This window comes from Sturnus vulgaris, chromosome 1, assembly GCF_052056855.1.
Source record: "Sturnus vulgaris isolate bStuVul1 chromosome 1, bStuVul1.hap1, whole genome shotgun sequence".
NCBI lineage: Eukaryota > Metazoa > Chordata > Aves > Passeriformes > Sturnidae > Sturnus > Sturnus vulgaris.
In genome coordinates, this window is record NC_142243.1 from 2,771,366 (window position 1) to 2,788,189 (window position 16,824).

General features: G+C 48.8%; 1 protein-coding gene across 1 annotated transcript; it reads left to right on the forward strand.

The window, feature by feature from the left end:
- The first annotated feature begins 71 nt into the window (after positions 1-71).
- On the forward strand, positions 72-15,363 carry KLHL40 (kelch like family member 40). Its single transcript, XM_014873659.2, has 6 exons — positions 72-5,170; positions 8,518-8,678; positions 10,025-10,132; positions 11,606-11,791; positions 12,599-12,745; positions 14,141-15,363. The coding sequence occupies exons 1-6, from the start codon at positions 4,025-4,027 to the stop codon at positions 14,250-14,252; spliced, it is 1,860 nt and encodes a 619-aa protein (XP_014729145.1). The 5' UTR covers positions 72-4,024; the 3' UTR covers positions 14,253-15,363.
- Positions 15,364-16,824: the final 1,461 nt, after the last annotated feature.

The window sequence follows — 16,824 nt, forward strand, 5'->3', positions numbered from 1 at the left end:
GACAAGAATCTGCTTGCAGGTCCTCACCTGCCCCCCAAAAGAGTGACACAAGACATTTATGACTTCAGCAGAAGCCCACTTTGGTGTCCTCACCAGACTGAAGGCTGGGCTGCAGATGGATTCGTATTCTCCTTTATTTTGACTCTGCCTCCGTACGTATCTTGAGCCTGTGGCCATCAGACTGTCACCCCTGTGGGTTTTGGGTTAGAAGCCGGGTTGGTTTTCCTTTTGGGAGCCTGACCAACAATTCTGGGAATAAGGGCAGGTGTTGTGCCTTGGTGGCATTTCACCACATCCCTTTTTGACACATCTGCCACTGCTGGACATTTCATAGGTGTATCTTGGCTTCTCCATTATTTCAGATTTACTTTTTCCATCAAACCAGCTCTGCCACCATGTGCTTCCTGCAGGGTTAAATTCGTCTCCTCCCCTCCACAGGGTTGTCCTCTCACAGGTGGCACCACGCTGGGGTGCTGACACCAGGGGCTCAGGTCTGTGGCTGCCTGGCAGGACAGTGTCACCTCCCAGTGTCCAAGTGGGTGACTCACATGGCAAAGCCCAGTGACTCTGCACTGCCCTCCTGACTTGGATACTCCAGGAGAGAAAATAGCCCATTCACTAAGGGTCTATATTTACCCAGCAGCTGCAGCTGAAGCTGCCAGAAGGAGCTAATCTTAGACACAAACCCAGTGAGTGATGTGTTAGAGACAGTGCATGGGAGAATTTGGGCTTTGCCCTCCTTTTCCAGGAGTTATCCCTTCAGATTTTGCTGCTCTGACAATCCCAGGAGGCCTGGTGGGCCATGGTGCTGTCTCAACCAGCTCAGCCTTGCACAGGACACCCTCAGCCTCACTGAATGCCTCTGTAGGATGAGATTTATCCACTACTCATATCTTCGGAGAAGAGCATCTCATATGCTCTGGTTATTGCCTGCCTCTTCATAAAACTCTACCAAGAAGCCAAAAAAAGCAATTTTTAATTGTAATTACAAATCCCAGTTAATAGCCCTACACTGGACATTTTCTTTTTCAGCCCGACATGGCTAGAATTCCTTCATCCATCCTTGTTCTAACATTTTTTATAAATGGGAGTGATCCTGCAACACTGCATCCCTTTAGGATGTAGCTGTGTATCCTCAGTGTTGTGGTTTAATCCCACACAGTTTTTCCCTCCCCCCACTCACCCCATGAGGAGAATCAGAAAGAAAAGGTAAAAAGGTAACTGTTGAGATAAGAACAGTTTAACATTTGAAACAAAACATAATGATGATAAAAATAATGGCAAGGAGAGGAGAAACAACTGATGCACAACACAATTGCTCATCACCCACTGACTGATGCCCAGCCTGTCCTCAGGCAGTAAATTAGCTCCCTTCTGGGTAATTTCCACAGTTTATATCCTGGAAATTATGTTCTGTGGTATGGAATATCCCTCTGGCCAGTTTGGGTCAGCTCTCCTTGCCATGCTGCTTCCCAGATTTTGGTGCTGCTCCTCTCTGGCAGAGTGTGAGACATGAAAATCCTTCACTCAAGGTAAGAGCAACTCAGGAAGAGCCAAAACATTGGTGAGTTATCAACATTCTCCTAAATCAGGAGAAGCACAGCACTGTGGGAGGAAAATGAACTCTCAGAGATAAAACCAAAAACATTCAGCCACTCCCATGTCCTGGGGGACTATTCCCCCCTTGGGGACACACTAATGACTGTGGGAATCCAATGGTCATTGGAAATCCCTGGCTGTGGCCCTGTCAGATCTGGGGGACTGCACCGGGGCTCTTGGAAAACCAGAGCTGCTTCCCCAAGCCTTGGAGCTGCTCCAGCTGCTGGGCAAAGCCACTGGAGCCTATGGAGTCCCCAGGGCAGGTTTGGGACCGGCTCAGTGCCCTTTCCCTGAGTGAGCCACCAAGATGGGAGATGCCAGAGACCCACCAGGTGCCAGAGCTCCTCTCATGGATGGGCTGTAGCTGCATTTTGGCAGTGGCACCTCGTGGGCTGGGGGATAAGGGAGCAAAATTCAGACGGCAGCACAACGAAGAGGAAAACAACACAGGGCTCAAGGGAGATTAAAGGCAGAGGGAGGGGGGGAAATCCCAGCTGGTGGCACCACAACAACACAGGATTAAATTTGGTGTGGCACAGAGCTAATGCAGAGGGAGCAGAGAGGGGAGGCTGGGGGTGTCCAGCCCCAGATGTCAGGGAGCAAAGATTCCTGAAGTTCGACCCAGTTCAAAGATCAGCACTCGGAGCCTGATCCCATCACGGATGAGCAGCACAGAAGAGCTTATGATGTGAGAGCTCTGAAAACAGCCTGTGATGATTTCCCTGCTATATTGGTACTTCCCAGATGCTGCTGGAACCACACCAGTACAGAAGGGCTTCGTACTGGTATGGCTCCCTCCCTCTCCCCACTTCCAGAGATAACCATAATGGCAATCTTTATAAATACATCCCTGCCAGGGTAAGGGGTTATGTGGCTTTAAATACACCAAGAATAATGGCTAATATTTTTTCATGGACTTAATTAAATCGTTAATTAAATCTCTGCCATCACTGAGTGTCAGACAGCCCAGAGGGTCCACAGTAAGAGATAAAACAGATTCATGCACAAGTTTTACTATGGGTATAAATAATTATAGTTACTCTGCTTGCCCATGTCTGTCAAAACTAATTTGCTTCTTTGTGAGCTCTGTGGGAATAGCTGGACCTGGTCTGGCCATTTGAGGGCCCAGGGGATTTCCTAATCATCCATGGGTAGGCAAGCAGGACACAAGACCTGCTGGAGAGCTCATCCACTCTGGAGCATCAGCTCCAGGCCAGGCAGGTTGTCCTGCTGTGGCTCCAGACTTTGTCATGGGGGTGATGAACCAGAAGGACTGAGCAGGAGACCCTCAATTTACTAGAAGGTATTTGTGTTTAGATGTCTTAATCTGTGAGTTGAAGCCCAGCGTTGCATTTCCTTTACTTCTATTTTGCCTCAGATGCTCTTTCTGTCACTAGGAACTGGAAAGGATGGATTTATTGGTGCCAAGGTGCCCAGAGACTGTGCCACTGGGGCCCATTTTCATGTATGGCAGAGTCACAGAATCAGAGAGGCTGGAAATGGGCTCTGGGATTGATCCAATCTATGGCTGAACCAGACCATGGCCCTGAGTGCCATGTCCAGTCTTTCCTTAACACCTCCAGGGGTGGTGATTCCACCACCTCCTGCAGGGAAAAAGAGCCACCCCTCTCCCACAGTCCTCAAATCTCCTGCTTTACTGAGAATTTTATAGGAACTTCCAGCACAGATCTGTATCCCATGCAGGGATACAGGGTAAATAAACAGCTCTATCTCCATTTCCCACCCACTTCCAGACCCCTGAAAAGTGACTCTAGAGGAGAATAGAGGACAAACCTATGCAGCAAAGGGAGCTGGCTGGAGCTGGGGATGCTACAAAGCCCACACAAGACCCTCCCTTAGTGCATCTTTCCAGCTTTGACTTCACGGTCTATTTTTAACACAGCTAAAGGTCCAGCACTTTCAGAGCAGCCCATTTAGCATCACCAGGAAGAAACCCCAGCCTTGCCACCCGTGACCCAAGAGGCAGATTGGGCTGTTAGATTCACCCAAGCCCACGGGTGGCACGTGTCCCCTGTGGTGTCACAGCAGAGAAACCTCCTGCTCCCTCTGCGGTGACTCATGAGCTGACAGACCCTTCCTGAATTACTGAGGCTGGAATTACAGCTGTTCCCCCGGCCCCCTCCCTTCCTCCTTGTCCAATGTGTCATATTAAAGGGTGATCGGCTTACACATGCTGCACTATGGATTCCTTAAGCTCTGCAGTGCTGTGTCTATATATAAAGCCCTGAGCTGGAAGCTGAAGTGCACAGACAGCTGGGAGCGTTTCACATTCCCGCTGTGCTGGAGGTCTGGAAGCCTGTGAGCTCTGCTTTCAGCAAGTTTCTTTATTCAGGTGTAGGTACAGCCACCAATATTTATCCAAAAGGGAAGGATTGGGGCAAAGAACGAGCAGTTACTCCTCACCATGGGTTTGCCTCTTGATCAAGTGGAAGAATTGCGTCTCTACCAGCAAACTCTTCTCCAGGATGGACTCAAAGACATGTTGGACCACAATAAGTTCCTGGACTGTGTCTTAAAAGTGAAAGGGAAGGAGTTTCCCTGCCATCGGCTGGTGCTGGCAGCCTGCAGCCCCTATTTCCGGGCCATGTTCCTGTCAGACATGGAGGAGAGCAAGAAGAGGGAGATCAGCTTGGAAGACGTCGATCCAGATGTCATGGGCAAGATCCTCCACTACATCTACACCTCCGAGCTGGAGATCACAGAGCAGAACGTGCAGGACATCTTCTCCGTGGCCAACATGTTCCAGATCCCCTCCATCTTCACCGTGTGCGTGTCCTTCCTGCAGAAGAGGCTCTGCCTCAGCAACTGCCTGGCCATCTTCCGCCTGGGATTGATGCTGGATTGCGCCCGGCTGGCCGTGGCTGCCCGGGATTTCATCTGTGACCGCTTCTCCCTGGTCTCCAGGGACGAGGAGTTCTACCAGCTCTCCCCCGACGAGCTGATTGCCATCATCTCCAGCGACTCCCTCAACGTGGAGAAGGAGGAGAACGTCTTCGAGGTGGTGATGAAGTGGGTGGGCACCAAGGACCGCGAGAGCCGGCAGAAAGCCTTGCCTGTCGTCTTCGAGAGCGTCCGCTTCCGCCTCATGCCCAACGACTACATCAAGGACCACGTGGAGAAGCACGCCATGGTCAAGTCCAGCCCCGAGCTGCTCAAGAAGCTGCAGATGGTGAAGGATGCCCAGAAAGGCAAATTCACTGTGGTGAAGAAGAAGAAAGTGAAGAAGAACAGCGAGAATCAAGAAAAGGAGAATGTTGTCAATGGAGCAGTAGATGAAGGGGAAGACACAGAGGAGGACGCTCTCCCTGGGATCCTGAACGACACGATGCGCTTTGGGATGTTCCTCCAGGACCTTATTTTCATGGTGAGTGACAGTGGAGCGGTGGCCTACGACCCCAATGCCAACGAGTGCTATTTTGCCTCCCTGTCTACTCAAATCCCGAAGAACCACGTCAGTCTGGTGACCAAAGAGAATCAGATCTTCATTGTTGGAGGACTGTACTACAACGAGGACAGCAAAGAGGATCCCATGAGCTCCTACTTCCTACAGGTACTACCTCTTTTTTCTGTTTCTTTGACCACTTGAGAGCATCACCAAGCTTCAGCTTTCCTTCTTGTTGTCATGTGATGTTAAAGTGAAAGATGTAAAGGAAGGAAAATAATTTGGGTTGCTTTACTGGAGATTCTTCTCCCTTTATTTTTAAGGTAGATGCCACTGAGGGATGGTTGTGGTAGTTGAGGAAGAAGGTTTGAAGGAGTAGGAAATAGGAATGAGCTTTCCTGATGCAAATCCTGAGGAGAGGATTGTTTAGAACAGTGAATTTGGCCCAGCCCTGGCTGCCATAGGGTTCACAGACTGGGAGGTTCGTGGCATCAGACCCAGGTTCTGCTTTGCTTCCCCTGTCTTCCCTTGTTATGAACCCCAGGAAAACCCAAGGGTGACACTGCCAGGACTGAAAAAGGAGCAGCAGCAGCTGCAGCCACAGAGCAAACACCCCAAGGACACAGGACATGTCCCTGCTCCCAGCACGTGCCCCATTCCTAGTGCTGTTCCTGCCCCTGGAGATGGGTTTGGTCCAGCTCAGAGTCTCTGTCTCAGCCTTTGAGGGGAAAACCACCATGAGGTGTCTTTGGGGATAGTCCTCAGGGAAAGTGGCTGTTGTAACTCAGCAGTGCCCAAACTGTGACTGGATTGAGCTGTGCAGGCAATCTGAGCCCCAGCCTGGGCTGCAGCCCAGATTTCTTTCCCTGTAGACAGCTAACACAAGGCGCCTACCCTTCCTGCTGACCCTGAGGAATCCAGTAAATCCTCTGTTCTTCCTCCCATACCCAAAAATCCTTTTTTTGGTTCCTCTCCATGGCTCAAATCTTCTGGGAAGAAACAATAACGTGTCCCAGGCACACATCTTCTGGGGAAAACAATAACATCTCCAGGCAAAAAGGATAAAATGAGGGTGGCTGCCAAGCTGAGACACAGAGCCCTGATCCCTCCCTTGACTCATTGCCCTCATCAGTAGGGCTGCACATCATGCAGGGATCATGCTTGTCCTCACCTGGAAAGGGGCAGGGGGTTGTGCAGGCCAGGTGAAGTCCAGGGAATGAGAAGTGAGGAGGAAGAAACCCCAGCCCTATAAAGCAAGAGGGAGTGGGAAAGCTGAGGAATTGCTGGGGGTGTCCTGTTTGGGATACAGCCTTTCACACTGGACAATCCATGATGACTGAGGTGTGGCCAGCCCCATCAGTTACCTGTGAGGAGGAGGATGATGCATTCAGCCCAAACCTGTGCCTGAAGATCAATCTTCCTAGAAGAGATGGAGCAGGGCCCAGAGAGGTCACAGAACCTTCATAGAATCATAGAATGACCTGAATTGAGAGGGACCTTGAAGATCACCTAGTTCTAAGCCCCTGCCCCTTCCACTTAGACCAGATGGCTCAGAGCTCCATCCAACTTGGCCTTGAACACTTCCAGGAGGGGGAAACATTTAATATTTGACTGCACAAAGCCTTGGGAAATTGCTCTAACCCCAAATCTGTGCCCCTTTGAACATGTGGGTTGGATGAACAGCCTTTGGTGGTCCTTGTCCCCAGAGTACTCTGTGGTTCTCAGCTGCAAACAGCAAGATTTCTCTATTCCTCCCAGCTTGCCATTGACTCAGTGGCAAATGCCTTGAGCATCCTGGGGCCAGTTTTAGCTCTTCCCCTCAAGAAGGGTCTCTTCACACTCCACCATGTCTTTTATACTTGGGAGAATCAGACAAATCCTGGGATTGGAGAGTGCCATCAGTTTGCAAGGGTTTAATTTATTACATCAGTGTCGTTATGTAGCTCACCGTTGCTGTATGAGCAAGAGAGATTTGGAGCCCTTTTTTTCAGCTCAAACAATATATTTAGACATGCAGCTCTGTGATAAGTCACTGTGCCACAGCTCCCTACACCTTCTGACTCTTTATACCCTCCCAAATTTTACATTCCCCCTGCTGAAGCCAGGGGCATTAGGTCAGGGATAATTTAGATTGAAGGACAGGCACCAAAATATAAAAATGCTGATAAATCCCAGGGGCCTTGCAGATTTTGGCAGGAGCAAAATGATTCCATTGACATTTCGGGTGGAAAAGGGTATCCTTTCTTTGTCACTTGCAAGATTTATGACTCGAAAACAATGCCGAATCCATCAAGAAGCAGGAACTATCCTGATGACTGAACTGCTCAGGGTTGCACTATAAATAACACATGTGTGGACCACAGCTTACAAAGAGACCAAAACCACAGGCACCCAGCTGAGGCTGAGTCTTTGGAGCCAGCCCATCAGGCTGAAGCTCCTTGGCCTGAGCCCATGGCAAACAATGCTCCAGGCAGTGCTGCGTCACAGCTTCATCCTGCAGTCCCACTAAATTGGCTGCAAGACACCCCTCCCTCCTCTGTCAAGCTGCATTAAATTTTTTCCCCAGTTCCCAGTGCTCAGAGTCCCCAGTCTAAGAATTTTTTTTTATTATTATTATTTTTTTTTTGTCTGGTGGGAGATGAGACAGTGCCTTGATCTACAGATGTCCAAGGATTTGGTGATCTGATGCAGCAGCTTGCTCATCTGTCAAATGGGTCTGGCACCCCTTATCTGTGTAAATTATTATTATTTATCTGTGTAACGTTGTTGGCAGCACCCTGTGTTACCTGGCAGTGATGGAAAATACTAGGATGAAATACTGTGAGATGTTCTATGCATGAAAAGATGCAGGAAAATTTCTAGGATTGAAATGCTTCCATTCCAAGTCCAGCAAGGGAGTCTTTTACCCAAAGATGACCAAGCTTGTTCCAAGTTGGAAGAGGAGACTCAGGAGAGAGTTTATCACTCTACAACTCCCTGAAAGGAGGATGTAGTCAGGTGGGGGTTGGCCTCCTCTCCCAGGCAACCAGTGACAGGATGAGAGGACGAGGGAGGTTCAGGTTGGACATAGTGGAGAATTTTTTTTACTGCAAAGGTGGTCAGGCATTGAGATGGGCTGCCCAGGAAAGTGGTGGAGTCACCATCCCTGGAGGTGTTCAAGAAATGATGTGGCACCGAGTGCCATGGAATTGACAAGGAGGTGACTGGTTGGACCCAATGATCTCAGAGGTATTTTCCAGCTTTGATGTGATTCTGTAAAGCCCAGGCTTTGATGAACAGAACATGTTGCTGCAGGCCCCTCTCTGCTCGTATGCCTTGTCACAAAAGGTTTATCATACAATTTGTGACTTGGGTTTGCTCTCAGATCTCTCAGGTGACAGAGGCACAGCCACAGGGACATTGCAGAGAGTGCTGCTGGGGTGACCAGGTTGCACATGGGAACAGACTTTGTCCTCCACCTCTGGACCCTGACTAAACAAATGGGCCCACACTAATGACCATATGTTCCCTTCCAGTACGACCATCTGGATGCAGACTGGCTGGGGATGCCCCCCCTGCCCTCCCCTCGCTGCCTCTTCGGCCTGGGGGAGGCAGAAAACTCAATTTTTGTGGTTGGAGGCAAGGAACTGAAGGAGGGAGAGAAGACCTTGGATTCAGTGCTGTGCTACGACCGGCTGTGAGTGCTCAGTGGGGTGGGAGGGGGCTCAGAGGAGAAGGCAGAGCAGCTGCCACGCAGTGACTCCAGCTCTCCAGGGGTCAAAAGCTTTGGGAGAAGAGCTTGAACTCTGTCTGTGGATGCTGGGACTGTCTGAGCTGTGCCCTGGGGCTCTGAGCTGTCTCGCTCCAGCTGCTCCTTTTATTGAGCCTCCTGGAGAGGGAAGCCTTTATGGGGATATTTTGTTATCTGGGTCTGATATTAGTAGATGTGAGACATGTACAGAGGAGTTTTTTCTTCTGTTAAACCTTCTGCTCTTGCTCATTGATTAAAGGTTCAGTGACATTCACTGTGGTCTCACCAAAGGAGGTTGGAACAGAAAAGCTTGTTTTTAAAATTTTCAGATGTGTCACAGAACGGCTCATGCTGATTGATATCAGGCTTAATATCTGATTATTTTTGGACAATGGGCTCTGACCCATGCTAGCTCATGAGCTTTATTAAAAGACATCATCCTGTTCTTCTCTCAGGAGACAGAAACTTCCAAAGCCTGCTGCTCTCTGCCCCAAGGAGACAGAGCAGCAGGCATCAACAAGCCTTTGCTTGGTCTATATTTAGATGTGTGTGCTTCCAAATCTGGTTTATAGGCAGAGATTTGAAACCAGTTCCATTCCCACAGAGCAGGGCATTTATCTGCCCCTGCAGACTCTGGGAAAGAATTTGTCTGCCCCCACTAAGAGTTCAGGGGATGGTTTGAGTATCAGTTTGAAGCTGGTAGAGATGTGACTAGCACCACTTTAGCTTTATTTGGTTGATATTATTCTGATTGAAAGTGGCTGAACGTGAGCCAGGTATGTTCCCAGGTGGCCAAGAGAACCAGTGGCATCCTGGATCAGGATCAGCAGGACCAGGGAAATGTTTTCTCCTTTGTGCTGGGCACGGTGAGGCTGCACCTCAAATCCTGTGTCCAGTTTTGGGCCCCTCATGACAAGAAGGACATTGAGGGGCTGGAGTGAGCTCTAAGAAGGGAACAGAGGTGGGGAAGGGTCTGGAGCACCAGGAGCAGCTGAAAGAACTGGGGGGGCTCACCTTGGAGAAAAGGAGGTTCAAGGGATAATTATTGCTCCCCATACCTACATGAAGACCTAAAGAAAATAATGGATATTAGAATAAATATTCTGCTTATTTTACTGTCACCCTCTTTTAGGATCACAACATTTACAGTCTGAGCCTGCCTCATTGCAGACCTTGTGTTTCTGAGATTGAGTCCAACCCCGTGCTCACCTCTAGGACTGGGAAATGCCATGTCCTCTAGGTGTCACCCAGCAAGCTACAAATCCTTTTGCTTCCCATTTTTTCTTACTCAGGTCCTTCAAGTGGGGTGAGGCTGATCCCCTTCCCTATGCAGTTTATGGCCATGCAGTGGTGTCACACAAGGACCTTGTCTACGTCATCGGGGGCAAAGGAGGTGACAAGTAAGTCAAAAAGCAAGAGAAAAACAAGGAGGCAATCCCCCAAACCAGTGGGAGTGTAGAGCTGGTACCTCCTCAGCCTGGTTTAAAGGGGGCTGGATGGGATGGGAGATGTGGATCCTTCCCTCTCCACTCATCTTTGTGCCTGCAGCCCTTTCCAAAACCTCAGGAGGGCAACGGGGACATCAGGAAAGTGGCAGTGTCCTTACAGAAGAGAGAATGTATTGCCCCATCCCTGGAGGCAGGCTGGAAGGGGCTTTAAGGGAAATTGGTCTAGTGGAAGGTGGAGTTGGAATGAGATGATCTTTAATGATCCTTCCAAATCAAACCATTCTGTGATGCCCTTTGTTCACAAAAAAATAAATGTCACACATACTGGGAGAGGCATTGAAGAGCAAGAAGCCCCTTTACTTTTAGGGCCTCCTGTCTTGGACTTGTGGAGCAGAGTGGTCACCATAGTCAAATCCAGATGTGCATTTGCAACAGGAAGGAAAAGCCTCATCATCCTGCCCTCTTGTAGGAGACAGGCTCAGCAGGAAAAGCCTCTCTCAGGAGCATCACAGTGGCCGCCTTGCAGGGCACAAATGGGAGTGTTTACAGAGCAAACATTCCACAATGCAGGAAGGATTGGTCCTGCTCAGGAAGGCTTTTGGTCTGAAAGGTGTGACCGTGCACACATTCACACCTCACACTGCCCACCTGGCTACAGGAACATCGCTGAGGGGCTGAGGGCGTTTTGGAACATCACGGTGGATCAGGAGCACTGAAGCAATGCCTTGATGGCTGTGAGATCCTAAGAGGCTCTTGGCTGCCTGGACCTGTATCCAGGTGTGTGAGCACCCAGCTGAGCTCTCAGGACTCCTATCCAAAGTGGGCACAGCAGGAGGGGATGTGTTAAACACACAAATGGTGACTCCAGGAATGGGCATCCTTGAGTGCACACCTGTAGCCATGGAAAGGGGTTTTAACCCTTTAAGTGCAGCAGAAATAAGATGCACAGCTACATGGGAGTCTGTCATGACAGGAAGAAAGAGCCAAGTTTATTCAGGAACACACTTGGTTTTATAGCATGACTGCAACTCCCAGAGTAGAGAAAAGGAGATTGGTTCAGAGAGAAGACACCCCATGGCCAGGGCCTGGGCACACACCACAACAGGGCTTCTATCTTGGTATTAATTCCTTTTTATTTTGAACAAATTATCACCCTGGGAGAAATTCTCCCTGGCCTTGAGCTGGAGCAGCTCATGGGCTGGGAACAGAGCTGAGAAGCTCCAGCCTGGAATATTTTTCAGGCTGTAATTTTCTTACTTTCTCAATATGTGTCCCACAGACACCCAACAAAGGGGTGTGTCCCTCCACTCAAAATCCTCCCTATGCACCCCACCTTCTCCCCAGCAGACACCCCCAAACCTCTGCAGTGCAAAACCACCCCTGGGCAGGCCACTGAGGCTCTTTTTCCTTCTCATTTTTCTCCAGGAAGTGCCTGAAGAAGATGTGTGTCTACAACCCAGCCAAGTTTGAGTGGAAGGAGATGGCTCCCATGAAAACTGCCCGCTCCTTGTTCGGAGCCACCGTGCACAAGGACAAAATCTACGTGGCAGCTGGTGTGACAGACTCTGGTCTGACCAACTCGGTGGAGGTCTATGACATTGCCACCAACAAGTATGTCCTGAGCTGTGGTTAAGGGAAAATTAGGTTGGATATTAGGAAAAAGTTTTTCACAGAAAGAGTGATAAAGTCCTGGAATGGTCTGCCCGGGGAGGTGGTGGAGTCACCATCCCTGGATGTGTTTAATAAAAGCCTGGATGTGGCACTGGGTGCCATGGGTTAGTTGAGGTGTTAGGGCTGGGTTGGACTCGATGATCTTGGAGGTCTCTTCCAACCCTGTGATTCTGTGAATTCTGTGAATACACAAGGAGCAGGTGCAGGTATAAGTTCAGCAACTTCCAACCATTCTAGAGTTTGTTTGTGACTCCAGATGTCAGTTCCTCCAGTTTATATGTCCATGGCAGGGGAGTTGGAAATGGATCATCTTTAAGGTCACTTCCAACCCGAGCCATTCTAGTGTTTTATGGTTCCTCAGAGAACTGGGCATCACCAAAGTCACTGTGGTTGGGCTGTGGATCATCTCAGGCTCATCCTCAAAGTGTTTTCACCCACTATGCTGTCCTTGGGTTCCCTGGCAGCTTCACCCATCACAATAAACCCACTGAGTTTGGGTGGCTCTTGCAGCTGCAGTCCCAGCACTGGGACATACTGGTCCCTGTGCCCAAAGCAAAACAAAGCTGAACAACGATGATGGGAACAGTTTCCCTAAAAACAGCCAGGGTATGGTCCCATCCCACCTAGCCCTGCACAATTGGATCTGTCCCTAGTGAGCTCAGCTGTTGAATCCTGAGGTGAGGCCATCCTCAGTGTGTGTGGGGGTGGCCAGGATGCTCTAACCTGTCCCCTCTCTCCATGTGGCAGGTGGGACACCTTCACTGAGTTCCCTCAGGAGCGCAGCTCTGTCAGCCTGGTCAGCCTGTCTGGGGTGCTCTACCTGCTCGGGGGGTTCGCCACCGTGGAGACAGAGTCAGGAGAGCTGGTGCCAACGGAGCTGAACGACGTTTGGAGGTGACAACATTCCCCAGGGCTGTCCGGGGGCCATGGGAGGGATGTTAGTCATGAAATGGATCATTTCTGTCTTTTTTTATGCTGTCAGTGTGAGATGGAGGTTGTCACCCCAGCACAGGGGGGCTGCAGGCTCAGCACAGGGTGTCTGGAAAGTTTGCCCTGTGCTGTGCTAGAGGGCACATTGGTGCTTCAGTGATCTCTCCCAGCCTCACACAGCACCAGACCAGGGAAAACCTGCTCCTTTGGCTTTGTTGTGCATTGACATTTTGCCTGGAGCTGGTACCAGCCTCCCCTTTGGTGTGGAGCAGCATCTGTGCAATGCTTCCTCTCTCTGGGAACAGCCAGTGCTTGGGCTGGGAAGCAGAAAGTCTGGGCTGAGAAGCAGAAAGTCTGGACTGGGAAGCAGATAGGCTAGGCTTAGAAGCAGATAGGCTGGGCTGGGAAGCAGATAGGCTGGGCTGAGAAGCAGATAGTCGAACATGCAAGAGGAGTGGGCAGAAAGCTTTTAGTGACAGCTGGTAATGCAGTGCTGGCTGCTCCTGTCCCTCACGTCGGTGCTCTGGCACCCTCAGCAGGATCCTGCTGTCCTTCACCATGGATGTTCCACCTTGGTGCCATCAGCCCAATTCCCTGATGAAAAACATCCCCTCCCCTGCAAGACCACGTGCCGATATCCACATTCCCCAAATCAGAGCATGCCAGGGCTGAAAGTCCCCGTGGGGATTCCTGTGGCCAAATAACTCCTGTGGGATGTCACACCACACAGCAGGGCTCCCACCACCATGGAGAGCAGCTGGAGGGAGGGAGAGGAGACCTTTCCTCAGCACTAAGTGCCTGTCTGCCTCTCCCCAGGTGTCACTGGTGGGGTTTCGGGGTCTGCCTCTCCCCAGGTGTCACTGGTGGGGTTTCGGGGTCCCTTTGGGATCCCCGAGTCCTCAGCGACAGAGCAAATTCCCGAGCCTTGCCCAGATGGAATTTTGGCTTGCAGTGAGCTCTCAGACCAGCGGGGAAGAGAGACCAGCATATGCAGAAAGGCACAAATCCATGGTTTATTCTGTGAAGGCATCCTGTCTACATATACCCACGGCTATTGTTTTATAGGGGTTTTTATATCTTTTGAGGGTTTTACAGTTTGCACCAATTACCAAGGGAATTCTACTTTCTGACCAATCCCTGAGGGATTTTACATTCAAAGCTGGCCTATGGATACTAAAAGAGAATGAACCACTAATATTGAAGATAGATAAGAGGGTCTTCCAAGGGAAAGAAGCTAAATTCCTTTTGTATTCGTCATTTCACAAGCCATTTCTTATTCTAAGCTATGATTTTCCAAGGAGTTTGTTCTGAGGATGCAGGGAAACTTTATTCTCTGTTTTCTGCTCCCTCCACACGCAGGTATGATGAGGAGCAGAAGAAGTGGGAAGGGGTCCTGCGGGAGATCCAGTACGCCTCCGGTGCCACCTTCCTCCCCGTGCGCCTCAACGTTCTGCGCCTGACAAAGATGTAGTCGGGAGAGATTGGGCTTCTTTCCACGGGCTGCTGGGGCAAGGAGGGATGGGGAGATGCTTATCAGAGATGTGGCATCTGGACACCGCCCAGGACATTGCATCTGTGATTGGTGCTTTTTTGGATAAGTGGGAAAGAGGGGAGAGTATCTGGAAAACCTCAGGGAACTTGAAGGTGCTCACAAGGTAATTAGAGAGGAGGTCTGGATCCTGCAAGGAGCTGGGAAAGACTGAGAAGCACAGAAAAATTAGTTATTCCAGTCTCAGGAGACAGGAAAAATAGATCATACATTTTTTAACTTCTCTCTCAATTTTTTTCCCTATCTTTTCAACTGCTGTTGGACCTCTCCAACAAACAGAGGGTGCAGAAAGTGGGGACTAAGGTGACATTCCCCAGGGAAAGGCACCTACAAAGTACTTTCCAGCCTAAGGTGTCTGTGAGCACAGAGTTCCTTGGAGAGGAGAAGGAAGGGTTAAAGTCAAGTGGTACAGGAGAGACCTGATAGGATTTGATGAATTCCTGAGTGAAGAGGGTTGTTGGGATGAGACAGCTAAAAGAAAAGATGATGTGAGCGGCAGAAGCACTTTGGAAGTTGTAATGAAAAGCAAATGATCTTAGTTCTTTGCCTCCACCCTGACTTTAGGGTGATGAGAAGACAGGAGCTGAGTCTCAGGAAGGGAGGAGTCGTGGAAGTCGTAGGGTGGGAAAGGGGGAGAGGTGGACAGGGGATGTCACGTGTGGTCATCTTCAGCCTTTTGGGCTCCTCATCCTCAATCACAGATCACAATGTCCTCACCTATGGGTGGACAAATGCTGGTTTTTTAGGGAAAGGTTTTATATTTTTGCTGTTTCTCTTATTTTTAATGTTCAGACTTTTTTTTTTTAAGATTATTTTACTTTGCTAAGGGGATCTCAGATGTGTTTGGCTCAAAGCGAGCTGCTGGCTGAGGAAAAATGTGTATTTGTTTTAAAGTTGTTAATAATGAAGTTTTGATAGAGACACGACTGTACTGGCAGCAGGAAAAAAGATCTGTTAGAGCAAAAATCTCCTGATGCCCACACCATCTGACCAGTGGTTTATTTAAAAATAAATGTGACTATTCCAAAAGAAATCCCCCGTGTTTGCACATTGATAGAGCTGAAACTGATCCTTCACAGCAACCAAAGACAAGGACTGAGCACAAGTTTGATGGAGCAAAACAGCCCCATGGAGAGGCCCATCTTTTCTTGTTATTTTCCCCCATCTGAGAGCTGAAATTTTAGGATCTGTGTCCTTACAGCTCTTCCCCATGGAGACCACAGCTAGGAGTTTACCCAGGTCGCAAAGGAAGCTGGATGCCTACACTGACCAGGTGAGAAGAAACAGCCTCAAGTTGTGCCAGGGGAGGTTTAGATTGGTTATTAGGAAGAGTTTTTTTTACAGAAAGGATTGTAAAGCACTGGAAGAGGCAGTGGAGCTCCAGTGATGGAGTCACCATCCCTGGAAGTGTTAAAAAAACACATGGATGTGGGACTTAGGGACATGGTTTATTGGTGAACATGGTGGTGGTGCTGGGTTGGTGGCTGGACTCAATGATACTAAAGGTCTTTTCCAACCTTAATAATTCTATGATTCTGTGGTGTCATAGTACCATTAACAGGGGTGATAATCAATAATAATTTAAAAGAAGAACAAATACAAACCTTGCAAAATAATTGCCTCGAAGTGGTCTGAAAATTCTGGTATCACAAATCATAATTGGCTGATTCATCTAGACCAAAATGCAGTTGTGGAGAATCTAAAATATGTTTGGAAGGAAAAAGAATTCAAGGGAAGTAAAGGAACCAGAGCCTTGTCCTGGTTTCATTTGAAGGATTTAGGAAGCTAAAGGAGAAGCTCCTTAGAGGACAACCACATCAGAACAATAATGAAATATTTCAGAAGAAAAACAAATGCAAGGTGACTGGCTGTCACAAAGTAGCTTAAAATAAATAAAAAGGAACAAAAATCAAATCAACAACAATCAAATGTGTGAAAAATGCATGGAAAAGGAATAAACACCTTCTGCCTAGTTCTGCAGAGATTCATGTAGACAACTCCCAAGCCAATTAAAGGTGAATCTTCCAAATAGCTGCTGGCAGAGAAAAAAAAATTAAAAAAAAAATCCCTGTATAGAATAATAATTTTTAAAAGTAATTTATTCCAGTGCCAAGATACCATCTCCTGCCTCCAGCAGCACCATCCCTGGGAGTGTTTAAGGAAGGAGTGGAAGCTGTACTCAGTGCTCTGGTCTGGTTGACAAGGTGGTGATTGGACAAAGGTTGTCTCAATGATCTTGAAGGTATTTTCCAGCCCTAATGATTCTATGATTCCATGATCTTTGCTTCAGCTCTTCTTGCTGAATGCAGGCTGGAAAGTTGTTGATGATCCTAATAGAGGTTTAATCCCCACCCATCTCCTGCCATGTTTCTTGGCTCTTCTAGAGGAATTCTGGGGTTTTTGAAGCCAGCAGGAGAATGTTGCTGACCTTCCATGAGTTGTTGTGATGTGGTCCATGATAAAGGCTCAAAATATTTCAAATAAACTGGAACTT

What these genes read in the sequence shown, in the direction of transcription:
- KLHL40 (XM_014873659.2), top strand. Translation starts at nt 4,025, where the DNA reads ATGGGTTTGCCTCTTGATCAAGTGGAAGAATTGCGTCTCTACCAGCAA. An exon ending in TGAGCTCCTACTTCCTACAG is followed by an intron (nt 5,171 to 8,517) that starts GTACTACCTCTT and finishes GTTCCCTTCCAG; the next exon opens with TACGACCATCTGGATGCAGA. An exon ending in TATGACATTGCCACCAACAA is followed by an intron (nt 11,792 to 12,598) that starts GTATGTCCTGAG and finishes TCCATGTGGCAG; the next exon opens with GTGGGACACCTTCACTGAGT.